Below are 26839 nucleotides of genomic sequence, written 5' to 3'. Positions count from 1 at the left end.
TCACAACATGCCTAAAACACTCAGAATCCTCCTGGGCAGTAATCCTGAGATGCTGTGGCCTTGGCCTCTGTAGAGCGCAACCCAGTTTTGCGCTTCTTTGTCGTGGAACAATGCGCCTTTTGAGCCCTCTTTACCCTTTTGGCATCCTTTTCGGCTGCTCGCCGCAAAGAGCAGTCTCCTGGATTGAAGCCCAGTTGAGCAGTGATCTCTTGCAGCGCACTCTTGCAGCCACCATTGAAACGGCAGACTGCATCTGCAACTGCACTTTCCACACTTCGAAGGGAGGCGAACTGGCTCTTGGACTGGAGTGACCAAATGAGGCTGTTCATACTCTCCACAGCGTTCTGGGTTTTTCCCTGCGCACACCTTTCAAGGAGCTCTTTGTTCGAGAGGCGCTTGTAGATTGGCAGCAGTGCCACTCGCACGTGAGGGGGCAGTTTATGTTTGTGAGGCGGCAGCGGCTCTCCCTTGGCCAATGCCTGATTGTGCGGGCACCAGGAGTCAGTCCCACTTGGGCACAGGTCGTGGTGTGGATCCTGGTCTGTGGATGTTACATGGTAATAAGTGGCCATGATGGCCCTCTCCATGCCAGGAACATCGTTGGGGTGGCTCTTAATGGCCCAGCCATAATAATTCGTCAACTTCTTTATAAGGCCCTGCGTCAGCCGGCCTTTGCCACCCATGCTCAGTCCTCGGCCTTTGGATTTGTGCTCATCAAGAAGGTTGCGCAAGGAAGTGCCCATTCTTTTTTTCACATGGTTCACACACTCCTGTTTCTTAATCAACATGTAGCCATACACCTTGTCTTGCGTGAGGGCAAGGTACGTACGGCTGTCACCGTCGCAGAGCACATTGATGTATCGAAGCTTGTACTTGGTAAACGATCTTTCAAACATGATCCTCGCTGCTTCTACTTCCATTTGGCCTGCATTAGCATCGGTGTTCTTTTGGCACTGTGGCTTGTGTTTCTCAAGCCACTCCTCATAGTTGTCGTCACCAGGCTTGGGGCCAACAGCACAGCCTTGGCAGTAGTTGGACAGGACACAGTGGTCCAAGACCAAGCCTGTGTACAACTCGATTACACAGCCCACGCCAATATGACTTCTGTGCCCCCTCGTCATCCACGTGCCGTCGTAAATGACGTCAATGTTGCCTGGCACTCCTCCTAGGTCCTTGTAAATGTCATGCACCTTCTGTGCACTTTCTGCTTCAATGCGGGTGGCAGCTGATGTGGTGGCAGGGTGGCTGTACTTCCTTTGCAGTCTCTGGTAGGACTTGTGGTGCAGTGCTCGATGCGAAATGTCCATCGCAGAAAAAATGTCATTTATGGCAGATTGTTTTCTGCCAACTGACTGCACAGCCCTCAAAGCACGCACGTTTACCTCAAAGGGGTTCGTTTTTTGTTGCCCGGAGCACCTCGGGGACGACCACGCACTGTTCACTATGCCACAATTGTCACAAAAAAGTTCCATCCTCGCCGCGAGTCCAAGGCAGTGCGTAGTCTCGAGGCGTATCGACCCTTCGTCGCACTTGTTGCACTTTACTGACGAAAGCAGACCGTTCAGCATCTTCTTATTTACAATGAAGAATGTGGAGTCCTTACCGCCGTCATTTTCGTCGCAGCCTTCGTTCAGAAGCTCGAGCTTCCGCTTTGAAGCGGACTTCGATGCTACGGCATCCAAAACATCCCGCCTTGTCTGCGCCCGCTGCGCGATTTCTTCACTGCTCGGAATCTGGGCCGAAACTCGCGATAGAATGTTCGACGCGCGCACGCCCGGAGTTGCAACGGCTGCCGACGCGGTGCCACCGCAATCGGGTTCGCGAGAGCGTCCATCACGGTCGACGGCATCCGGCGGTCTGACATACGACGATGTGGCACCTTCCACACTCTCGGCCTCACAACAATCAGCGAAGGGTCTGAGTAGAGGCCCCGTGACGCTTGAAGAGCATGCTACGTCCGGAACTGCGACTGGGACGGCAGCCGCAGTCGTCTGCCCTTTGTTCCAAGCTTTCCGACGCTTGCCGTACTTGTGGACGCTCCGGAACTTTTTTTGCGACAACATAGCACCGCAGTATGAGCAAGCACTCAGAAGAGACCACCGATGTAAACAAAGCTTGGTAAAAAAAGCACGCGAACTATCACAAAAACAGCAAACTGGCAAAAAACGAAGCGCACGCCGGATGATTCTCGACACGGCGGCCGCAGATGCGCTCGCGCTTCCAAGGTTGCCAAGGTGCGCGGCGCAGCTTTGACCAGTAAGAGGTCGCGCCTGCTACCACGTGACCCGCGCAGCCAATTGCCGTTCTTCGTTTTCGTTTTTTTACTTGCTCCTCGCGCTTTTATTTTCACTCGGCGAAATACGAGACCGCGACCATCGGGAAGCCGGCTTTCTCCTCTTTCCAAAGCTACCAAAATGGCGGCCCACGGTCAACAACTTGGCGCGTTTGTGCGGCGTGAACAACACCGTTTCAGGGGCTTTTTTTTCGCACTTTTCGGCGACTAGCCTCGGCAAAAACACTATTTGCGGGATTTGTAGCGCACGTTTCGCTGTAATATTTTAGAACAAGGAAGTTGAAGGTCTGAAGATTACGAAAAAAAATAAATCAGAAAATCGCATATTTTGACCAAAATCGGCACTTTACTTGCCGCGCCCCCCCTTAACGTCCCAAAACCACCATATGATCATGAGAGACGCCATAGTGGAGGGCTTCAGAAATTTCGAGCACCTGGGGTTCCTTAATGTGCACCCAAATCTGAGCGTACGGGCTACAGCATTTTGGCCTCTATCGAAAATGCAGCCGCCGCAGCCGGGATTCGATCCCGTGACCTGCGGGTCAGCAGCCGAATACCTTGGCCACTAGACCACCGCGGCAGGGCCATTCAAAGTTTTGTGTTTGGCAACACTGTTGCCCTAAGCGAAAGTGCATCACAGTTCTGTGTGCTGACATGGTCGAGCATTGCACACACTAGGTGATGATAGCGCCACTTGGCGGCTTGTTGTTTTTAGAGATTGCTCAAACCAAAATCGAGACAGGTCGGTAATGAGGAGCCTATAAATGTTATGTAATGAGGAGGTAATGAGGAGCTTATAAATGGAGCTTATAAATGTTATGAACAGCAGCAAATGATGTGCCATGTTGTGACTAACAGGCCCCAACAACACATTGCAGCAAAAAAATGTGAGGCCACAAATTTTTATGCCAGTGTACCTTTAACAACTGAAAGAAATTGCGAGCTCAAAGAAAAAGTGAATATCAAGTTTTCTAGAAGTGGCAGGAGATGCCTCTAGTTTAGCAGGTAAAAAATTCAGCATGCGATTACACACTTTCCTCACCTCTTCAGAAGGTGCCTTCAGTTGTGAGGGTGATGGCTCAAAATGCTCTATCTCCCACTCATAGGGGTGGCTGTAACTGCAATGGGCAAAATAGGGCATCTTACACTCTCACGGCATATGCACTAAGTTTCTCACATTCACTGAACATTTCTCAATATCATACCGGGGTCCATGGGATTTCAGGCCGCTAAAATTAATTCCTACTCTAACATAGCTCAGCAACAAAATAAATTTACTGTCCCCCCCCCAAAAAAAAAGACTGTGTACCTGACATGTCATATTTGATGGCTCTCAATTAAAAAGAGAGCTACTTTTCAAAACATTTTCAAATTTATGATCAATCTTAGCGAGAACTAACAGAAGATATTGCCAAGAAAAGTTTGGGAGGATGTTATTATAAGTAATTCTAATGTAAATGAGAAAAAAAAGAAAAGTGGATAAAAATATAGCTTGCCGTGAGCAGGAACCGAACCTGCGACCTTCAAATAACGCGTTCAATGCTCTACCAACTTAGCTACCACGGCAGCTATCCTCCCATACGCTGTATTGGGCATGTACGTTATCTTTTCAACTACTTTTCTTGCTTCACATTTACATTACAATTATTTCTAATATTCCCTATAGTACTTTCCTTGGCATAATTGTCGGTGAGTTCTCATTAATATTGTGTCTAACAAAAAAACGAGCCCTTAAATTAACACTTTTTTATGATTATTTAAGTTATTAAATGCCAGGTACTAGTGGCTTTATGTTAGCTTGGTGATGCATTTACAGCAGGGAAACATTACGAAGCACTGATTACAAAGAACACAGGACACAGTGCTGACAGAAAGAGCGCAACTTTCTGCCAATACTGTGTCTTGTGTTCTTCGTAATCACTCCTTCATAATGTCTCCCTACTGTAAGTGCATCGCCAAGCCAACACAGATCAATGTTTATGACACCTGCTAAATTCATGTAACTTGAGTTCAGACTTCAAATATCCAGTTGTTTTTAGATGTGTTGAAATATTTAAAATTTCGAATATTATGTGAATGGCGTTTGCTATTCGATTTGATTTGCACTGGAATTTTCACTAATTAGACTATTTGAACTTTCAAAAGTCAAATACAGTCAATGTCAAATTGAAAGTGACGCCTTCAAATATTTATCATGCTTCATCTCATTAACTTATCGTATCGCAGCAAAGCTGTTTTTCTAGCTCCGCTAGGGTCTAACTTTACGATCAATACAGTCGTCTAATTGAAAACGGCTCCTTCAAATTTTCAAATGTCTCACTTCACCACACTACCGTACTGCAGCAAAGCCGCTTTTTAGGCTCCACTATGGTTGCAAATGGTAGATGTGGCACTAAAATACTTGACGCTAAGAATGCTAAACGCTCAACAGCAGTTTATTTATTTTACAATGTTCAGACAAGCAGAACTGTTTCATTTTCAAGGAATGAAAAAAAGTTGACATGACCACCAGTTATGATTGATGGGTGATACACAAGTATACCACACATAGAGGGCAGGATAACAGAATGGAATGCATGAAAAATGAATAGCACAGTATAAAAAACCACGTAACCACGTGATTCAAGATGTGTGACGACTGGGATTGCATTGTTTCCATGCCTTTACAATCCTTTTTGGCCATCCAATTTAAAAAATTTGCGCTAAAAAAGTTGCTGTGCAATTTTTACTTGCTTATATAAGCTAACCTAATGATGGGCAAATGGCAAATTTTAGGTTTAGAGCAAATAGTGATTTAGTTGAATAATTTTGTATTAATTAGTTTAATATTGTATATCGCATATTCTAAAGAAAAATGAGCATTTTTGTCAAGACCTAACATGTGCAATTCGTTTAAGAACTGGAACTAGGCACATGCAAATGTCACTTTTTTGTGTCGAAGTAAAGTGAAAGCAACTATGAATGGTACTAAGATATAAAGATTTGAATAGCATTAGGGTCCAAGTAATAAGTGATCAATTACACTACATTTTAAACTTACTACACCTACCTCATTTAAGCCTACATAAGATGATTTCAAACATAAAAACATAATTAGTCGAGGAGCAGGTAGCACGTAAATTTATCATTTAGGTGTGGTTTTCCCCTGAATAGGTGGTTTCACAGCACAGCACCTTCCCACTGTTGTGAAACCATTTTTCATAGGTGCATACCTGCCAAGTTCAAGGATTCTGAATCCAGATTTCTTCCGTGAGAAGAGGGGGGGGGGGGGTCACATTGATTTATCCTCCCTCCCCCTTTATTGCACCAAAAGAAAAAAAAGCATAGAAAAAAATTAATGGGGGAAGGCGTAAACATTGGTGTTGCAGTTCGAAGCTTCGCTTGAGACCAACTTAAAACTGAATTCCAAAGTACCCAGATGTTACTGACAATGTATGTTACTAAATTCTTTGGTGAGGAATGCCATAACGCTTCTATCCTTTTTTTTTACGTCTTCATTGCCTTTAATCTATCGCTGCGTTAGCCATGTGACCTCGGCTACCTCGCTGTGAGCGCGGTTTATCGCGTGGCAGTTGCTGAGAATCGTAGTTCTGTTTTCAATTCCCGTGCGCTGGCTGCACACATGACTTCAAAACAAAGCCGTTTTTTTGCTATCTATGATTGCATCTGCCCCGGTTTTGTTCAAAGCATTTGTGGAAAGCAACGTCAATTTGACTGGTCGAGCATTGTACATGCATGCACTTTCGGTTACATTGTCCCCATACCCGACCATGTCAAGAGAATTTTTGCCCAGTGAATGTTGTGGATGTTTACTGGGGAATTTCACAAACTTGTATCTGCCGGTTTCAAATAATTGATATTCTACTGTACGTTTAGATTAATGCCTCCTAAATTCATTTACAATAAAATGCAATGGTTTTGCAGAAAGCCGGGATTGGACTGGGCTGCATTTTTGCCAGTGTCACCAAATCATTCACAGAAATATCTATTTAAGGAATTTTTTCATGACAACCGAACAAAAGTAAGAATTGGCCGAAATCCGGGAGTCTCCCTGAAAATCCGGGAAACTTGGCCATTATGCAGGTGAGACATGCAGTCAAATGTACATCTACATTAATTTCAAATACATTTTGAATAAATAAAATTCATGTTAAAGCGAATTCGAATACTCTATTGAATATCTGAAATGCTCTAATATTCACCCATGGCCCATGTCTAAAACTAACAATTACAGAAATGCATCACGTGCATTTTAAATATTTTTGAGTTATGCACCCTTATATCATGTTCGACAGTAAGTACTAACTACAGGGATTGAAAAGCCACAATAGAATTCGGAAAAACTTTTGGAGAAGCAAAATGTTTTTATACCATAAAAATGCAAATTTGGTGTGGGTTACAAAAAAAAAGACGAAGATTTTATCAGGAAATCCCGAATTAGGAGTAGTATACCAAAGACACAACTTATTTCTAGGAAACAAAAATATATGCAAACCATTCAAGAGCTCCTAAATCGTGCATATAGTGCTCATGAGCACCACTATTTCAATAAAAGCAGTATTAGCACTTAGAGTTTGTGAAGTTTTTGACAGACTATGGATTGAAAGGCGGATCTGCCAAGCTGGAGACCTTGAAATTCGGAGGGTTAGTAAAGCAGCAAAAAGTGGGAGTGGTGAAAAAAACATGGCGTATGGTTTTCTTGTTTCTTAAGGTTGCAGAAATGTGCCACACGGCTGCAAATGATTGCGAGTAATTTTTTTTTAGACGTCGGTGGTCATAATCATGCTCACAATTATTTGGGGAATACGGGCATGAGTAATTGAGCCGAAAAGTTTACTCTGTTTCGTAACTAATGCTAACAGCCCCTTCCAAATCACAATACGCTTTTCCGGAGAGTACCAATGTGATGCAGCGAAGATGGCTCAAGCAGCGTTTTGCATGGGATAGAAATGGCCAAGAAATTTTGGAACCGCCTTCCCTTCACCCCCCCCCCCCCCCCTTTTTTTTTCTTTTCATGGTGGGCTTAGGTTTAGGGTACAGTCTCTTGCATGCATCTGCTGTCGGCACTGGAAATCTATCAGAAGGACGACGATGAGAATTCAGGACAGAAAGATGTTTTACGTGGTATGCACAGTTTTACGTGATCAATGGCAACACCGTCGTTTTGAGTACTTCAAGTTAGGGCATACACTTCCAGCTTTAGTTCTATTGTTGTGCCATTGTTGTGTTTGCTGACTAGGTGATTCATATTTCCCGCATAGTGCGGGTGGGTACGGCGATGCATTTTTGTCTTGCAGTTGCGTTGTCGTGCCAATCTGCTGCGATCGACAAACTAAGAGGTGTGCGGCATTGTTCCTTTATCTGGTCGATCACACCTCATGTGTGGCTTCACCGAGAGTCTCACGTTATGGTGGAATGGCTAGACTCTGACCGTGGTTTAGGGTCAGCGCACCTGGATTGGATTATTGATAATGCTTAAACTGAATGTGGACAATGTGGGCTCCATTTCTTGCTGAAATTAGTGCAACTGAGAAAATTTTGAGGCTGGTCAGGCATTTTGGCGCAGTGTCACACAATTTCAAGTCAGGCATTTTGGCGCAGTGCGGTGCAATTTCAATGATTTCGTGGTTTTGGCTCAGCTCGGTGTAAAATTATGCAATTGTATCAAATTGGCACAATTGTCACAGCTGCACCACCCCTACAACTGGAAAAGAAGCAAACTGCCGAAGGTGACGCACCTTTCTTCTCCATCGCAAGTGTTCTCGGGCAAAATGGCGAGTGGCTTCAGTGAGTGTGGCTTGTCTTGAAGGATGGGAACAAAGGGGGTGTTGCTGTTGTCTACCTTTTTTTTGAAATTGATCTGTGGCCGGACCACGTTCTTGGCCGCCAGCAGGTGGAACTTCGCTGCCTTGCTGGCGTTCTGAAACAGCACGCACAGCTGCCTCTGTGTATCTCACCTCTCACCTTCATCCTTATCCTTTTGCACTGTGCCACGTTCCACTACAAAACAACAATTATTAACCTCACGCACCACTAAACCGTGATGATAAGTTTTGGGCCCAAGCAAAAAGTAAACTTCAGGTTCAAAGCAAAGAGTGATTTGGTCGAATAATTTTGAAATTAATTCTAATGGTATATATCACACATTATATAAAAAAGAGCATATGCCAGTAGCAGCTACTGGCGAGTGACAACCTGTAAAATATGTTACGTTATAGAATTTACTGTATTTAGAGCATATAGGCCGGTATAACGATCTTTTAAACTTAAAAATAATTAATCGATGCAAGAATAATAAGTTCATTTAACATTGAGAGGCTTTGCGGCACTGCGATTTTTTCTTGGATAGGTGTACTCATGGTATAGCAAACTTCCACTACAGAGAAACCCCCTTTACAGACGCTACATGTAGAGCAACGTTTAATAATCCATTTTCAATACTTGAAAAATTTTGAATAACTTAAATTCCACTTGAAGTGAATATACACACTGCAACATTCAATCTTTTTTTTTTACTGCAACACAGACTTGCTCTTAAGGCATAATATTTCCAATATTCAAATGCACAACAACCCCTGCTATTTGTTCACGCTCAATCTCTTTAGATAAAAAGCCCTCTAGTTCTATACTTTAATCAAGAGAAAACGAGTCTACAGTGACCAAAGACAAGATTCAAACTTCTGATGCAAGAAGTGCTGTTTTTTTAATAAAACAACAGGTGACATGGTTAGTCACCAATTATTTTGCTCCATATGAAATGGTCCCATTATTTTTTTTCTGTTTGGTTTTCCTTTCTGTAGAAAGTTGGACTTCTCAAATAGAGAAAAAGAGGCAAACTTAGAATTCATACTGCTCATTAGGAGGCCTACTGTGTATAGACTTCCATTTCATTATGCACTCAACCCTGAAGACACTACATAGCCCTTCATAAAATCGTTTTCACCACAAGGTGCTGCCTCAAGTTCACGCCACTCTCTACAAGGTGTTCAAACTACATGAGGCAAGCCCAGCCTCCATCAAGTTCAACGAAGGCAACACTCTCACCTTCTTGTTCCAGCTGGTGTGAATAGGCCTGTTTGCGGTCACAGTGACAAGAACAACATCGTCAGCCTTTTTCTTGACTCCATCCGCCTCGTCAAGGTTGTTTCCCTGGAATGTGACAGGCCATAAATCACTAGAAAGCGGCCCTTTCTCTCCGTAGAGACATTTCAAATATGCAGCCTCTTCACCCCAGCCACCATTTTCACTCTTTTATTCCCTTGGTCAGGCGAATGAAAGCAATAAATGCATGCATACTTAATAAAGAATTTCATCGTAAGCACGAGTTTGCATTTGTTGTTCTCAGAAGCTCTTCCTATGCCATTTTGAATTTTGAACCATGACCCTCGAACCTCTATTCTTTTGTTTATGGATGACACAGACTGAAGTATGGACAGATAAATACACCAAGTATGGGGCCGACAGGGGCACACAGTCTAAAGTCATTCAGCGCTGAAAACTAAAAAAACCAATAAAATGTCCCTGCCCTAAACTAACTTTCATAAGTTCACATGTCCCTACATGTCTACTGCCTTAACACCATGATGCCAATGGCTGAGCTCAAAGTGACTGCATAGCAGGAGTTACAATACTATATTAAGGGTAGCTTGTTGGTGTAGCCTGTTTACAAATGTAAACGCGGCACTTAATTGGCGAAGACGAGACAGAGAGAACACACACAAGCGCTTGAGTGTGGTCTCTCTGTACCGTCCTCGTCAATTCAGTGCTGCGCTTATATTTATGTATACTATTATACGCTTTCCAAACTTCTCGGTTGCTAAGCACACAGTTTCATGTGGGAGGCATGCGATACAAATTTTATGCCTTCAGAAGTATGGGCAGCTGCTATGATAATTACCGAAGTGCATGTTCAGATGTTGCTTTTCAAGGTGGCCAGTTAACCCAAGAAACCATTACTATTTCCTGGCTTTACCTATTTCAAGTCAACACTAACCGAACAGAAGTGCCCAAAGTACCCACAAATGAGAAGTCCACAAAAGAATTTCTAATTAATGTCATAGTTTTTGTATCGACACTCTCCAACAGAAAGACAGAGCTGATAAAAAAGCACTAAAGTAACGGCACAAGATTCAACAGCAAGTACCATGTACATAGCAAGTACACAAGATTACACTTGTATACAAACAACTGAGCTAGGCTTCTGTGTGTGCCATATCAAGTACATTTTAAATATTTACTCTTTAATGAACGTCACTCCAAGCCTTGTAGAATTACTGATGTGTTCAGGTGGTTGTGGGCTTTGGATGAAGTACTGCCCAACTCAGTGGACTTGGATTTTTTCAGGCAAGGTTTAAGCGTGTGATAAAGAACAGCCTGTACTTAATCATATGTGAACATGGTTATTATGTTTTTAATATCTCACATCACTTCACTTTTATATGTGCACTGTCTTCAACAAACTGAAGTAACTTATGCAAAGTATGTGAATGAAAACAATGCAAGCCAAAATACCACAAAATGCCATACTTTAGAATGCCATAATATAGAATCACAAGCGTTTCCCCGAACTGCAGTAGCAGAACATACCACTCTCTCCAGCACTGTGTCATTGATGTCGGTTAGAAGATCAAACTTCTCCTCCAAGTCCAATCCCTCAAACTTCCCTTTCCCAACCTGGTGGTTGGCTAGAGATGACATTCTGGAAATCGAGCACATTATTGTATTAATGCCAAGCAAAACTGGTCCAAGTAATTATTTCACAAGGACGCGTGGCATTACAATACCATGATCGCAATGCCTACAGGTAGTGCAAACTTTTGGATAAACCAATGGACCTTTTTAATGCTCCCTTAGAATACACTGTGGTCATCAATATTGATACACAATCAACTAAGCACAACCAAATGCGAAACTTCTGGTCTTGATGGCAAATAATGTAACTTACCATTCACTGCATTACAAAATTTGGGCAAAAAATTATCTGTAGCATTAATGTGCTTACAAAACAATCATGTATGCTGCCCCAATGGTCATTAACATTACCATCCCTCGAAGAAGAACGGCTATTTGGGCTAGTTGGTTGGAATTCATGATAATAAGGGCTGCAGCACGAGCACGAGGACAACACAGCGCTCGTGTTGTCCTAAATATCAGACAAAACACATTACAAGAACATTTATATTAGTTAGCTAATGATAACTTGTCACGATGCTTCACTACAACTCATCTTTTTGTTCATTGCTGGTAACAATCTTGTCCTAATTTAAAAAAGCTTATGACACAAGAGCAATAAACCGTAGTACAACAGTTGACAAGCAAAAAGGAAAATCTTGAAGAACTACAACTTTTGAAATCAACATGAGAGAAAAAAAAAAAAATTGTAAGACTGCAGGAAGCAAAGGAAGAGCAGTGCGTGTACATGCTATCATTTTTAAGTTTCTTCATACTTGTTCCATGCTCTATGAACCTACCAACTAGCCCTACTAATAACACTTACAGCTTGAGTAAACTCTTCCCTTCTGCCAGCATGACTTGACGAAAACTGGCAAAACTGCTGAAATACTCAAAATCTTCTCCAGCTCCAGGTAGGTCATTAGCTGCTTTCGTTGCCTGGACAACAGAACGAAGGAGACTCTGCCAAGAAATTAAATAAATTAATGGTCAGGACACTCAGCTGGTTGCGTGATAAAATATGCTAACAACTATTAAACCTCATTTTAAATATGAGCTGCCATGCACTTGCTTGCTTTAAAGCTTGCAAGATAGCTAACTAAACATCTTGAATTTCGCCAGGTGCTTCAATCTCGCGCCAGATTCACGACCACACAAAGAAAGCATTTAGGTTTGATGATTGATATGTGGGGTTTAACGTCCCAAAACCACCATATGATTATGAAAGACGCCGTAGTGGAGGGCTCCGGAAATTTCGACCACCTGGGGTTCTTTAACGTGCACCCAAATCTGAGCACACGGGCCTACAACATTTCCGCCTCCTTCGGAAATGCAGCCGCCGCAGCCGGGATTCGATCCCGCGACCTGCGGGTCAGCAGTCGAGTACCTTAGCCACTAGACCACCGCGGCGGGGGAAAGCACTTAGGATAACGTATGCATTATTAAAACATTTCCACCTATGATCTGTTTCCTGCTCTAATTTCACCATATCAGTCAGAATTTCTGTTTTTTATGCAGTTGTAATGTGCCACGGCTGAGCCACTTATCTAATTGGACGTATTATCTTCCGATACATCTTGAGCGCATGATGAGCTTTCACTTACAAAGAAACACATCACCGAGAAAACTCCTCTCCCCCATGCTGGCATCCTAACAACGTACATGTTTAGCTTTTCACACACGATACCATGCGATCGCCTGATTTTTTTAATTTTTATTTCTTCGAGCGTGTTAAAATAAAATCATTATCTCCAGGCAATGTGTGGAGGCCATGAAGTGAATCTGACCAACCGCCACATCTATTGAAAATTGCTACCTAGCAAATGGTTGAGCTGGAAGCAAGACGGCTACGTTTTCTAAACTGCTTCTAGCAAAATTCGCCGCAACTGTCAAGTTTCTAACACACGAACTGCGAACATAAAGGTATATTGCTTACTTCCGCCAGAGCAGACACTGGACTGTCGGAATTTTAACTGACGGTGGACTCTAATGGCAATAGATAACAGAATCGTCAACAAATTTTCAGTGCGGACGCTAGAAGCAACAACGTGATCGCTTGGCGACATCGGCCGATGCTCGTCCGCGAGGGAAGCCTCACCTCGGAGTATTTGTTGGAGTTATCGTACGCGTTTAAAAACTTTGCTTGGCTGGATGAAGCGGCTGAAGGTTCTTCTTCTTTTGAAGCCATTTGAATATACGTCGCCAGCAACGACGCCCGAAGCTTCACATATATTAGAATATTAGGCTCGAACCTGCCTCCACGATGAACGCCGCCATCTTGAGCAATAAGCTGAAAGGGCAGCACGTGAAGATCTGCTAAAATTAGACGACAAAGTACGCTAGTCTTTTTTTTATTATTCTCTATTCATCCATAAAGTGCAAGTGTATTTTTAAAACATATTTGACATTTATACACTTTGTCGTTGTTATTCATTGATGTATATTATCTTTATAATTTTTTATTGTAGGAGTTCGAATCCAATCCAAGACAATTTTGTGTTGACGCAGCAACCACGGCAACCACACACGGGCTCGCCGCGCAAACTCCGGTCTTGTCGCGCGGAAGCCCTTACGCACAAGCGCGCGGTTATGAATCGGGAAGATTTAGAACCTCGCGTTGGAAGTGAAAAGAAGCACGTGGCGTCAACGACCTCCGCTTCTCGAACTCTGCAATCATCTGCGACAGTGTATGCAAACTCGCAGGTGCCTTACTCGGTTGCCGTAGTGTCGTTACTGGTCGTTTCGATTGCTTTGCTTTACGAAGTGCGCCAACTATGCTTAAATAACAACATTCTACTTGTATCTCTTAATGCAACGACGAAAACAACGAATGAAGTCAAGCCCATCGTATGGGTGTATAGTAAGGGTTCAGATCAAAGCCATTTGCGACACGTCATTGAATCATTCCGCCGGTACGGATACCGGCTCGGGGAACGCGCGGACCGGTGGTCTGTGCTTTGGTCGCACGATTACCCGTTCACTGAACTAGCCAGTGACATGCGTGAGTTGAAGCCCGGCCAGGTGGTCAACCACTTCCCGGGTTCGGGTTACATCACCAACAAAGCTAGTCTCTCCACGGACAGGTCTATCCGAGAGCTGCCTCTGACGTTCAGACTTCCGGCCCAGAAGGACGAGTTCTTGCAGAACATTGACGAGCGACCTCATGTCATGTGGGTGCAGAAAAACCGAGACCATCGGGGGATACACGTGGTCGATCCCGTCGAAGTGGCAGCTGCAGCCGACGAAGAAGAGACCTTCGTGCAAGAGCTGATCGCCAACCCGCTGCTCATTGACGGCAAAAAGTTCGACATCGGCGTCTACGTAGCCATGACGTCTCTCGAACCCCTGCGTGTGTACGTGTACAGGGGCGACGTGCTACTGCGCTTCTGCGCGCGTCCGTACGACGTGCTGCAGTTCAACGCCTCCGACCTGGACTCCTACGTAGTCGGCGACGACTACACGCCTATCTGGGATATGCCGTCGCTGGCCCGCTACTACGTGGGTGATCAGCTAAGCATGAAGACCAGCCTGGACGTTTACCTGCGCACGCAAATGTACGCTATGTTTGCCTCTCTTATTACACAAAATGTATCTTTTTTTTCTTATTGCATGGAAATTCGATCGACCAGTTATTGCTGTGTGCCTTTCACGCAGAAAAAAAAGTAACTTCTTTAGTCGCTGCTTTTAACTTGAATGTTCCAATGATTTATTAAATTACTTAATTCAACGTTAGATGTAGGTCGGTAAGGGGATAACCGGGTGAATTTTCTAATGACAAAAGCCGGTTTTACTGTGGTTTCCTACTGTTGATACAAGGACAATTCAACCGATAAACAGTGTGTGCTTGCAACGTGACAACAAATAGTTCAGTGTCTGGGGTTTTACGTGCCAAAACCACGATACGATTCGATGAAGGTGAAAATGGTGTAGGCCAGTGTGCTCAGATTTGGGTGCACGTTGAAGAACCCCAGGTGCTCAAAACTTCCGGAGCCTTCCACTACGGCCTCTCTTATATTCATTTCGTGGTTTATGGTTACATATTTATGTAAACCACGATACGAATATAATCATTCGTGTAGTCAGAGGAAATCCAGAGGAAATCGGGGTCAGCCCTCCCTCCCCCCGCCCCCAAAAAAGAAAAGTTAATTTCGCATGTATATGTTTATACAGACGCACACATACAAACGTATACACTAAATTACTATTATACGCGCCTGCATTGCGCCACATTAGAATCCAGTTATTGTGATTCAGCAGACGTCTGACTGGTCCGCCTTCTTGCACAGTGCAGTTAAATATGTTGATCCGTACATAAGGTACGTCAATTATTCATTTAATTAATTATTAGACCATATGAGAGTGGCACGTATAAATAAAAAAGGTACACTTGGGCAAAGGACAACAAACGATGTTGATGCAGTTAGTGCAGCACACATCAGATGAAATGTTCTTGAAAGGATACCAATGACTTTCCGGTTATCGTTAGACAAGCTGTTCTACTCGTTTGTTGTAGCGGGAAAGAGAATATTGAAAGCAATTGATTGGATTTATGCAATAAAGGCTTATTTATTTGTGAATGTCTGCAACAAGAGCGAATACCTGTAAATAGAATCAAGATATGCGATGTTCCAGTTTTTTTTTTTGTGATGAACACTTACCTACAGGTAGCAGAATTAAAGTCTGCCGGTCAAACAACTTGACTAGGCGTGCTGTTTCATGTTGACTACGTACCAACTGGCCCGCGAATAATCTGTGTTTCAAGTCTGCAAACTGCGACCAGTTGTCTGTGAATCACAAAGCCCGTCTGTAATTATTTTTAATTTTCAATCATTGATTGTGCTAAAGGGCCTGAATTTTCACGGCTTATTCTGGCACGTGATGCATAATTGGCTTGTAGGCAAGCAAATCCACGTAAAAGCAAATCCACGCGCACTCAAGCTATAGCTTGAGTGCGCGCGTTGAAAAGGCAGTAGCTACAACATTATGCATTTGTGTGTTCTAGGAAAGTTTTTCAGTGCCAACTACCAATCCTTTAAAAGAGTGTCAGCTAAACGTTTAAAAGAATTCACCACTTGAATCTGTAAAGAGCAGTGCTTTTATTTTGTTACCAATTTCATTAAAAGTTTCATTTTCTTTGTTTGCTCCAAGATTGGTAAGCATTTGACGTTGCTTACGCCATAAAATGAGCAGAGCTCACTTATTGGCACAAAGCGCAGTTAACAGCATTCAGAATTATATGGATGAAAAAAAAAGTCATATATAAACACTGGAAAAGACAAAATCCTGCGGACAGACCTCTGGCGAACGCCAGAATGAATTGCCGCTCTTCCGGAGAAGAGACGATTGAAATGCACACAGTGACAGTGATTTGAGAGAAATGGCCTGATCCAGCTTACTGCTTCTGCGTTGTTCGATGTGTTTATGAGTCACTTCTTTGTGCGACCAAGATGTGTGTTTTTTTTAAGTTTTAAGTATCGAATATGCTGCCTCTCGGACTGTCCCGCAGGGTCGCCGACAGTGGTGCCCTGTGGTCCGAAGTGGAGCGGATCGTGGCATCGGTGTACACGCGCAAGGCCGAGGCCATGCGGAGATCGGCATTGCGCTGGCCTCGCGTGGGCCGCTTCTTCGAGCTGGTGCGCTTCGACTTCGTGTTGGACGACGCACTGGGCGTGCACCTGCTCGAGGCGAACATGTCGCCCAACCTGAGTTCGGCCCACTTTCCGGCCAACGGACCATTCTACGAGCAGCTGTTGTTCAGCCTGTTCAGCCTGGTGGGACTCGGCGCGTCGAACTCGGCCGATGACTGGAGATTCTTGGACCGGGCCACGTCGGTTCTACCGTCTGACTGTCCGGTACAGTTAATGCAGAATTCGCACAGGGCCTACGTTTGTGACGAAATGCTATCGTAGAACAGTGACTTGCGCTGTGTTACCTCCACAGGCGTGTGCAGAGCTCTCCATTAAGGGGGGGGGGGGGTGGACACGTTTGTTCGCAGCCTCCCCCCCGGTCCCTTTACGCCATGCTCACACCTATGATGACAACTTGTTTGCAGGTCAACCGTAGTGTTACCAGATATTTCTCTATTTTTTTTATTCTTTCTTCAAGCATTACCCGATTGCGTCATAGCATCTTGCTTGTCATAGCAGCTTGTTATAGCATCCTATAAGAGAACCTGTTGTTGGGCTAGTTGGTAGAGCATTTTGAAAAGTTAGTTCGAGCGCGAAAACTTGACACGATCACTCACACACGCACACACCCATGCATCACACACACAGCGCTCACTTCCAACTGATTTATTCATAGCTCGAAGACTTGAATATATACAGGACACATTGTGCGCACAACACACCAAAGAAGGCCAACAGCATACATTATCAAAAACGTACAGTTAATCAATGTCATAGCCTTAGAGCGATAAACTGAAGTTCGCTTCGTAACAACGAAATTGAAGGGACGCTTACACAGTGATCTTTATTTTTTTTCAATGAAAAAGGCCTCTAACACTTCACGTGCAGTTTTACTTGCGCTTCTGCCCAGAATCTTCGTCTCAGAAAATCGTGCGTCACAACCACACGAGATGACATGCGCAACCAGGTGCACATACGTGTCATCTCTTTTCGTTAATTTTTGGGCGTGTTCCCTTAATCGGTCATTAATACACCGTTCGGTTTGGCCAATGTTCACTTTTCCGCAGGATAAGGGTATGGAGTACACAACCCCCATGGAACACTTAACAAAGGCCCTCTCATGTTTCTTCTGACAGCCGCGCTTCCTTCTATCGCACACACGTTGGCACAGTCTTCCAATTTTTTCTGGTGCGGAAAATACCATCGGTACGCCGTGCCTGGCCGCGACTTTCTTAAGGTTGTGCGAGACCTTATGGATGTATGGCACAACTTGTGGCCTAATCCTTAAGGGCTGGGCGCACGTTAAAGAACCCCAGGTGGTCTAAATTTCCGGAGCCCTCCACTACGGCGTCTCTCATAATCATATGGTGGTTTTGGGACGTTAAACCCCACACATCAATCAATCCTTAAGGGCTGGGTAGCAGTCATCGCTTCCCGTGCTCCACGTTTAAACTTCTGCAGAAGTGATTCAGCAACGGCCGTAATGACCGATCGAGGGAACCCAGCAGCCTCTAGTCGGCTCACCTGATTAAGGAAACTAAGTTTCATGCTGTGTGGGCACGACCTTTTTAGCGCTGATTCTAAGCAAAGAGACGCAACGCCCCTCTTCACAATCTTTGAGTGGGCAGAATCGTACGGCAACAGCTGCTTCTCAGCACGAGGACGATAATACCAGCAAAGATGCTCACCGTTCCACGGGAAGCGATGACTGCTACCCAGCCCTTAAGGATTAGGCCACAAGTTGTGCCATACATCCATAAGGTCTCGCACAACCTTAAGAAAGGTTGTGCGAGGTTAGGCAAGCGTTTCATCGTTTCTTTTGTTCCGCCTCATTTTCGTTCCCGTATGAATCGTCTCTCGCGCTGTTCGCGTTCGATAAGGATCGCTATCTATCCCAGTCAGCCTAACTGCTCATTCGTTTTCCTGGTCGATAAAACATGCCACGACGACTATCAGATCGAAATGTCACACTGCAGTGTTCCCGGTCTTTCGTCTGTTTCAGTACAGGCACATGCGGAAATGTTCTTCACAATCCGTTGAAGCTTCTCTACCTATCTATGCACCCCTTTTGGCGACAGTACCAAGTGAAATATCTGACAGCCTGGAGCACTCATAAATACGGACCCAGGAATAGAAGGAGTGACACCCCCCCAGAGTCTGGTTATTAAGCATGCTACTAAAATACTGCATATCTCCCGCTTCGTTGCTCTTGTGTTTGTCATACTTTCCCGCGCTTCAGGAAAAGGGAAAACTCGATTAAAGGCGCAGAGCCCGACTTGTTCACCACGGTCAGAAAACGATGGTGACTGGTAGTCGAGGTTCCTGAAAAAACGGGAGCCGAACATTATGGTGCAGCACGCAGCCTGGAATTCTCTACGAATTCTAAAGCTTGGCTAGATTTCGCTTGTTGTCCTCTTCACAAATGAGGCAACGCCTTCGGCCATCGGCTGATTCGAACATCGTGAACTGCATAGTTGTCGTAGCCGCCACGGGATGTCGCGACATGCCATCGCGCTCGTTCGCGATCACACTATAGAAATAAGCCGTGCATTCGAAGGAAAAGAAAGTGCTTAGGGTCACGACGCGCGCTGACGAATAGATGTCGCTTTCCTGCAGTGAAGGTGGGAAGTAGACAATTCTTTGAACGTGACATCGAGGGCCCTCGGCTACCAGTGTCGCCTTAACTCCGTACCATTGGTGTCGAAACGCGAACAGCGGTAACATTAGGAATGGATATAGTGCGCACCATCCATGCATTATTATTGACAGGCGCGCACCACTTCGTCATTGCGGCAGTGATAACGATCGACGGGACAGTGGCCACAGTACCATTGCTAATGCTTGCCGGAGTAGGCGTTTCATTTGGTGCCGATAGTACATTAAAGAACGATAAAACAGGTTCAACAGAATAGATGTATGAAGCGGACTCGCCCTTACCGTATGCACGCCTATTCGCGCATGCTTTATGTGCACTTGTGCTTCATTCACACAACAGTCAAACGCTCCGTCGCGTCACCGTCACGGCACAACTTTTCGCCAAGTGAGATAATATCTTTATCTCCTCGAAAACGGGACGACGGCGTAGAGTGGAGAACTATGTTTCCGTCGCCAACGCGATGACGGAGCCTCGCCCCTACAAAAAGGACCCATCTTCACTAAGTGCTTCACCTGCACGTGTTTTATAACCACATATTTTTTCCTCGTCGCCGGAGCTTCCTGTGGTCGTCGCTTTGCCCGCTTGCAAAGTCACAACAGCAATATAAGGCCGTTCGGCATCGCGAAATCTAATATGTGGTTGTCATGGCAACCGACCTGACGAAAATCCTTGCCCTGAACTTGGTGCGTTACAAAAACATCAACGTGTTCGTGGTGTACTAGTGTACTGCTAAAGGCTCAAGCATTACGCAGACAAAGAGTTGTTGAATTCGATTAATCTGAAATGCTCATTTCATTTGTCTATAGGTTTAGGCGACCACGGTATCAATCAGTCCACACTGCACAAAAGCGTGCTAACTGTGGACGTTATTGCCACTGTCGCCTCCTTGTAGTACACACTGGTCCGTCCCGTCTGCGGTGCGTTTTCTTGACCTGGCGGTGGCGCGACGGAGCGTTCGGCAGTAGTGTGAATGATGACTTATGCTTTACAGAGAGCTATCTCTTTCCCGCGTCACAACGCGTGCGTGTTGCGTGTGCCGCAGGTGCAGCCGGTGGATCGAAGGTGCGAGCAGCCCGCGTCGCTCTGCGCTGCCAGCTGCCTGTCGACGGCCCACAAGCAGGCGTTCAGGGCCGCTCTCTGGGAGCACCTACACAGGAAGCAGTTCGCGAGGCTCGTGCCTCGTCCCGATGCCGGCGTTGAACCGGAGGCCAACATGACCGAAGCGGACCGAATCATGGCGCAGTGGTACGCCGCGAAATGCATGCAGGACTCGGAATGGTGCCGCTGAAGAAATGACTGCTTAGTCGCCAGGGCGTTCTTGACCTCGTGATCTACATGCGGCGGCGTGAAGCTTATTACCAGGGTCACCACAACGTAAACGAATATGTCCTGCCATGGTTGTGTCACAGAGGCGGCTGGTGTAGTAATACAAGCGCACAAATGAGGCCAGCTTCTTAAATGGACACTAAAGGGAAGCAATGAACTGGTTTAGATTAATTAATTGTATGCTGTGGACTCTAATATTGTTAATTTCGCCATCGCAGTTTTTATAGAGTGGAAAGCCGAGGTGAAAGTTTCGTTTTTTTTTTTTTCAAATCTCACCTTGAAATTACCCCTAGTGACCTCATAGATTTCAAAGCATATTTAATTTTTCGTGTGTTGCTGACATTGGCTCGACTAAATTTCCGTAAACTAGGTCGGAAGACGGATAGCTCATTTTGACTTATTAGAAACTAGGTAAACAAACTGCTACATGCCATCAAAATTTATGACTTTACGACGTTTGGTATAAGAATACCAACGCAGCGTTATCACCAGCATTTTGCGCGCTTTTTTCTTGTTTTTGCGGCAAACGTGGCGATTTCGGAATTGTGCGAGGGTAATTTACAAACACGAGAAAAAAATTCTTTTTTTATTTAGAGACCTTTCAGACCGAAAGGATGTTGCTAAACGCTTGCACTACGGAAGGAAACACGACAGCAACTGCAAGGACTACAGCTGTTTATGGATAGAACTTCATTTATGTCTAACAGGTTGAGCTAGTTTTCTAGCCCGAATATGTCGCAGTTCTCGTGTGGAAAGCTGTCATACTGTTATAACTCATAAACACGGTTTCGTGGTTTCATGCCAGATCAGGGTTAGATATCTTGGCGCCACAGTACAATGCTGACCGACTGATGCCGCGCCGAGTCATCCTCACAGCGTATTGCATAACGCCTACAGAGTGATAGAAACACTGTTATAACTATGGCGAGATACACAGTACGAGATAAACTCACAATGCAATATGTCAGCAGCGGCCTTCGTTTCAGGGTAATTGTGCGCAGAGGCCGTCCTTTTGAAAAGCCCGGAATGTGTAGGCGCACAGCGAATGCGGTATGGTTAGCATTGCTATACCTCTCGTGGTACTTGGTGTTTTTAGAGACACGTACGAGGCGAAAAATAAAGCACGAGTGGCTGTATGTTCCGTTTTCAGGCCTCGCACTACATTTTCTTGTTCTGATAGATTTTGACCGTGGCTACTGACAGGTAGCTAACGTATATATACAGATAAGTAAAAGCAACGTCGAATTCTCAAGGATAAAAATGCAGCAATCATTTTAGAGTGAGCCGGCATCCAAGCACCGCTAATGCGAGCATATGGTTTGGTAACCGCGACACCATAGTCATAGCTTATATTGGAACCGTGATTTCGGCTGAATACTATATATGCCGGAGACTCCCTGTGCGCCGGTTTTTGACGGTGTGCAGGGATTCTCCGTTCAAAAAGGGCCGAAGTGACTTTGAAGGGAAAGGGCTCCGATTATTTCTTCCCTTTTCCTTCAAAGTCACTCCGGCACTTTTTGAACGGAGACTCAGTGCGCGCTGCCATAATTCCTTCTGGGATGTGGTAGTAAATGCGCAGGCAGCAAGCTACCTCCGGGAGGCGAGAGCTCGGTAAGCAGCGATTAATCGCTCTGTGGCTCCCGTTCATTAGCATGAGGCGTTTAACGCACGGCAACTGGCAGTATACGGAATCAAAGGTCTAGTGGTCAACGTCCCGATAGACGTTCAGAAAACGGTGTTATGCCTTCCTGGAAAACATAGCGAACAACGTAGTCACATAAAATGAGATCTGATAAGCAAGACCTCGTACAAGTTTGGCTTAGTCGAGAAACGAAACATTCACGCGTGGTTGAAGTAGATGACTCACCCCTCTACAAATACCAAAATATATATTTAAAATGTGCACAGACCTCTTCGTTGCCGACATCAGGCTAGACCTTATCGAATAACCATTAGCTCTGCACTTCACGCGCCGCAAAGCAGTGACGGCAAAACACAATGTACTAGTTATGAAACACTCGTTCTCACTCTTCTACATGCGCGAGTGGGTGGATGATTTAACTCCCCAATGCTTCGCCCACTCGTCATGATACACTTCGTGGAGATGCGTGAATTTTTCTTATAATATTAGGTGGCCGTCTTTGAAGGGGCCAGAATTGGCCATAACGAATGACGCTAGCAATAATTATAGTATATGTACAGCATTGTCAATTTAATTTCGGTACCATTTCGAAACAAAGCCACTGACTGCCTAATGTAAAAAGTACAAAAAACAAACAAAAAGAAATAAAACAAACAAAAAGAAATGCGGCTTCACGACTGCAAAAAAAGCTGCGGAGGTGCGTAGCAAGGGCACCCAGCGATTGCAGTTCGTAGAGTTTCCACTGCTCCGTTTCCAAAACTGTCAATGGCCTCAATGTTTCAGGGAAGCACACAAGGCTTCCCCGGCACGAGTGGAACCTGGAAGATACGCAAACCTCGACATGCGAGCTACTTTTCGAAGTGCTTTATCGACTTGCTGGTTGTTACGGCTGTTCAGATACATGCCGTCAAGTTGTTTCTATATGCAGATGCCGCCGGTGAAGGGCAGGGGGAGGGGACATCATTCGCTCTTTGAGGTGGTGGTGCCCTCTCTTGCACGGCGCAAGAGTCAATCGCGTGTTTTTAAAGGACATTTGGGGATTTTAGGTTAAATATTGCAACACATTCTGGGTTATTTCTATTAATTATATTATTTCAGACTTGATTCGTTTTTGTTTATCCGGCTTTTAGCATTGAGGGCCTTCTTTTAGACCTGTACCGACCACTTGATTTTGAGCGTGACCACGTCACATGAATCTATGAATGGACGACAAGGCGGTTTCCTATAGTGTTACACATTAAAAAAAATTGTTGTCAGTACTCTCAGTACTCCTTTAAAACGACAATCAGTTTGTCAGTGGCACGGCCTGCAGGGGGTGGTATAAGAAGTTTAAGAAGTTCATTCCTCAAACTATATATATATATATATATATAGTTCGTACGTTTGCACATACGCGCGTGCTAACATTCTTACTAAAGAAGTCGAATCTCCCCAACCTTGGGAAAAACTTTCTGGCTACGCCCGTCGTGCAGCTTATTTATGTGCGGCCCTGAACTTTGTTTAATTTCGCGCATCGGAAACTCGTGTTTTTCGCATTGCCTTTAGTGACGTGCTCCGCGACCTGAGTCCGCGTATTTCACAGTTCCCGGCGCGTCGTTTGAATAGAAGCGGTAATTCGCGTCAGAGGTCGCGCGACTGCCGGGATTCATCGCTAAGCCCAAATGCCCTTGAGGAAGAAACGGGGTGCGCCCTTGTCGCCCGCGACCTCCGCGCGCTCGCCGGCGCTGCTCGTTCGTCGTGCACATTTCATGGAGTGTATAGTACCGGCACAGCAGCAGAAAAACGCGACAGTTAGACACGCGTGCAGTGGTGACGCAGCGGCTGCGCGAGTAGCGCGCCCATCGAAACGGAAGACCTCGGGCACCGTTAAAGACGTGCAGCGTGGGCTCGCACAAAGCCAGACGTCGACCTATCTATGCTGCAGCGCCATTTACCGGTGCATTTCCATGCTCTAGTGCAACGATAATTCTGGCTGTTTTTTTGCTGTTGTTGTTAAAAGCGAGTAGCCTCGCTTTGCGCCTCAATTGATCCTCGATAGACACATCCTCGGGTGTTAACTTTCTTCTACAGCCCGAACCAGGAACTCGGCCAAGTTGCCGCGCACTGGGAATCTGCCTCGTTCTTCATTCATTTATTTAAATTTATGGCGGAGCTGTTGAAGTCGAGCTTGGTGTGTGCACAGCCATGGAGTTTTTTAAAACTAAGTAGAGGGGACTCTGGTGCTGCCATCGTTCAGCGACCATGCACTCTATAAGAAAAAAAAAGGACTAAAAGGGGTAGGGAGGTTAGTCCTTTTCGGGATCAACTGATTTGCTACAACTATTCGTCCTTTTGGGGACTAACTGCAAGAGGATAAACAGTTAGTCCTTGAAGGATTACCTGCAAGAGGACTAAAGGTTGCTCCTGAGAGGACAAATGGTTGCTCCTGTAAGGACTAACAGCTGATTTTTGGAAATGTTCTCCCACAGAGCAAATGTTACTCTCGTAAGGACTAACTGTTGATTCCGAAAAATCATCCCTAGGAGAGGGAGTGCTACTCCTTCGGGATAAACTGTTAATCGATTTGAACAATTTTTAAAATGACTAATGAATAATTCAATATTCATTCACCTGGCCATTTTCACCCGACTGACATGATAGCTTAATTAAGCTGCGCTTTGCTCAGTACTATTTTCCCGATTATGTGTATAAGAACAAAAAATTGCATACAACAATTCAAAGCTAGAAACCTTTATTTTCTCCAAACAGGGTGTAATGCAGACCAGCGGTGTTGGCCGTCGGCTGCTGCCCGCCTCTTTCCCTCGAAGAAACACTAGAATATGTAGTTATAAAATAAAATGGCTCGGAAGACAATGACTTGATCGCCTAAGCCCCAATATTTACGCAGTCACATGCTCATAAAACATGCCAAAACATGCCGCGCACAGTGCTTTTTTAGCTTTCATATTATTTCTAATGCAATGTGCCAAGGCGATGAAAATCAAAAAAAAAAACTTGCCTTTAAAAAATTGACGAGGTACGTGGCTTCCTAAGCCAGCTAATCCAAAAATTGGTGATCACGCTTCTAGGTAACGGCGCCCATTCCTAAAGCTTTGCACAAAAGAATCCGCGAAGGAATCTTGCATGCAAGCTGGGGTGTTTGTTTCTTCGCAGGAGTGTTGCAGTGTTCAGTGCATTGAACAGCCGTTCCACAGATGCATGTGTGTCCACAATCGCAGCACATGTAAGGAAGTGGGTTCTTCACAGCTACGTTGATAGCCTGTGAATCGGCTCTCGCTCACCACAGAGCAAGAAAGATCACGACGAGGGACGAACACGAGCCGCACTCTTGACTGCAGCGACACGAGCGATTCTGAAGAAGTCCGGCGCAGATGGATACCCATTGTACGCTCTCAAATGTCCGTCAGACTTGCACGATTGTCACCGATGGTAAATATTGTTAAGTTTGTTGCACTAGGTTTCAAATCCTTACAATGAATGGCGCAGTATTAACGTCCGAATAATTATTTTTTTCTCGCGTTATTTTCTTCACCGTATCTCTAACTGGGCTGATAAGCCTTGTCATCAGTTCGAGGAGCCCCCGAATCTGCATTTGCCACATTCTTCACCCCTGAGTCCCCCGCAACCACCATTCCACCAACCCGACAAAGTAGAAAGGCGAGTTTCGCAACGATATGGCGCACCTGACCGAAAGCCATACCTTTAAAAAGCTGCTGACCCGTGCATTCAACGAAATCTACAGAAAAAGGGTCTTTCAGTGCCTTCAACCCCAACCTGAGGGACTATGTGAGCCGTTCATCTTCTCGTTAGTCCTCCGAATTCGCACATGACACGTACTTCACCACACTTGGTCTTCTGGGGGACTAACGACACGATTTGCGGACTAAAGTAGACGTTACTTCCCCTCTTAGCTGGTTTTTTTCTCATAGTGTGGGAATGATGGACAGTACATGGATTTGCCTAGTTTTTGTACTTGCGGGCCTCTAATCGCACTTGTAGCTTCGTTTATTGCTGTTTCTCGGTTTTTTTTTTTTTTCGAATGAAAGAACGGATGGTTATAGACTTCGTGAGCCGTTTGGAAATTGTAAGCCTAAAAAGTTAAAGTATAGCGAAGTGTAACTGCTGAATATTTGCTGATTGTTGTTTCATGGCAAAGCAACTTCAAGCTACGCGAAGACAAACGTACCCAAAAGTACAAAAGTTAGACAAATCCGTGTACTACCCATCAGTTCCATGCTCGCTGAAGCACCGTGCGTTGTGGCTCCCTTAGACACTATAACACCAGAGTTCTCTCTTCTGTATTTATAGGAAACTCTATGTGCGCAGCGATGTTCGATACACACAGCCAATCAGGGGGAGCGAACAAGTGAACGAGTAGCAGATAATCAGGGAAAGGATGAGGGAAACGAAAAGGGTAAGGGTGAAGCAATAAGTGAGGCGAGGGACAGGAAGAGCATTGTTTATGTTTGACCCTACCTTCGCCTAACTTTGAACAACTTTGCTGAGGCTTCCCCTTGCTTCCGTTCGTCATTGGGGTGAGCGATGTTGTGACGGCAGAGCCACACCTATGTTTGCTTAAACGGAAAGCGGTACTTGTTCGAGACAGTTGCTGTAGTTCAAAATCA

General features: G+C 44.9%; 2 protein-coding genes across 3 annotated transcripts in view; one reads left to right on the top strand and one right to left on the bottom strand.

Annotated features, from left to right (window-relative positions):
- The window catches only part of Rrp6 (exosome component Rrp6), a 95776-nt gene that overhangs the window by 55585 nt on the left and 13352 nt on the right, over positions 1 to 26839 (bottom strand). The window contains exons 1-6 of one of the 2 annotated variants that reach the window (XM_075888831.1): positions 13062 to 13249; positions 11790 to 11926; positions 10880 to 10991; positions 9338 to 9442; positions 8032 to 8213; positions 3336 to 3411 (exon numbers count right to left, since the gene is read on the bottom strand). In XM_075888831.1, the coding sequence (XP_075744946.1) occupies positions 3336 to 3411; positions 8032 to 8213; positions 9338 to 9442; positions 10880 to 10991; positions 11790 to 11926; positions 13062 to 13151 (702 nt within the window). In that variant the 5' untranslated portion in view covers positions 13152 to 13249. Of the gene's footprint in view, positions 1 to 3335; positions 3412 to 8031; positions 8214 to 9337; positions 9443 to 10879; positions 10992 to 11789; positions 11927 to 13061; positions 13250 to 26839 lie in introns of those variants that run through there. The other variant, XM_075888832.1, reaches the window with a different exon arrangement.
- TTLL15 (tubulin tyrosine ligase-like 15) lies at positions 13454 to 20676 on the top strand. Its single transcript, XM_037433564.2, has 3 exons — positions 13454 to 14517; positions 16470 to 16815; positions 20289 to 20676. Exons 1-3 carry the CDS (start codon positions 13553 to 13555, stop codon positions 20532 to 20534), a joined length of 1557 nt encoding a protein of 518 aa, XP_037289461.2. The 5' UTR covers positions 13454 to 13552; the 3' UTR covers positions 20535 to 20676.

Source organism: Rhipicephalus microplus, chromosome 3 (genome assembly GCF_043290135.1).
Source record: "Rhipicephalus microplus isolate Deutch F79 chromosome 3, USDA_Rmic, whole genome shotgun sequence".
Classification (NCBI taxonomy): Eukaryota; Metazoa; Arthropoda; class Arachnida; order Ixodida; family Ixodidae; genus Rhipicephalus; species Rhipicephalus microplus.
Note: the sequence above shows the minus strand (reverse complement) of the source record. Positions and strands in the feature narration are given on the sequence as shown.

Coding starts and splice junctions, on each gene's coding strand:
- TTLL15 (XM_037433564.2), top strand. CDS start 13,553: ATGAATCGGGAAGATTTAGAACCTCGCGTTGGAAGTGAAAAGAAGCAC. Junction 14,518..16,469: donor GTTTACCTGCGCACGCAAAT/GTACGCTATGTT, acceptor ACTGTCCCGCAG/GGTCGCCGACAGTGGTGCCC. Junction 16,816..20,288: donor TTCTACCGTCTGACTGTCCG/GTACAGTTAATG, acceptor CGTGTGCCGCAG/GTGCAGCCGGTGGATCGAAG.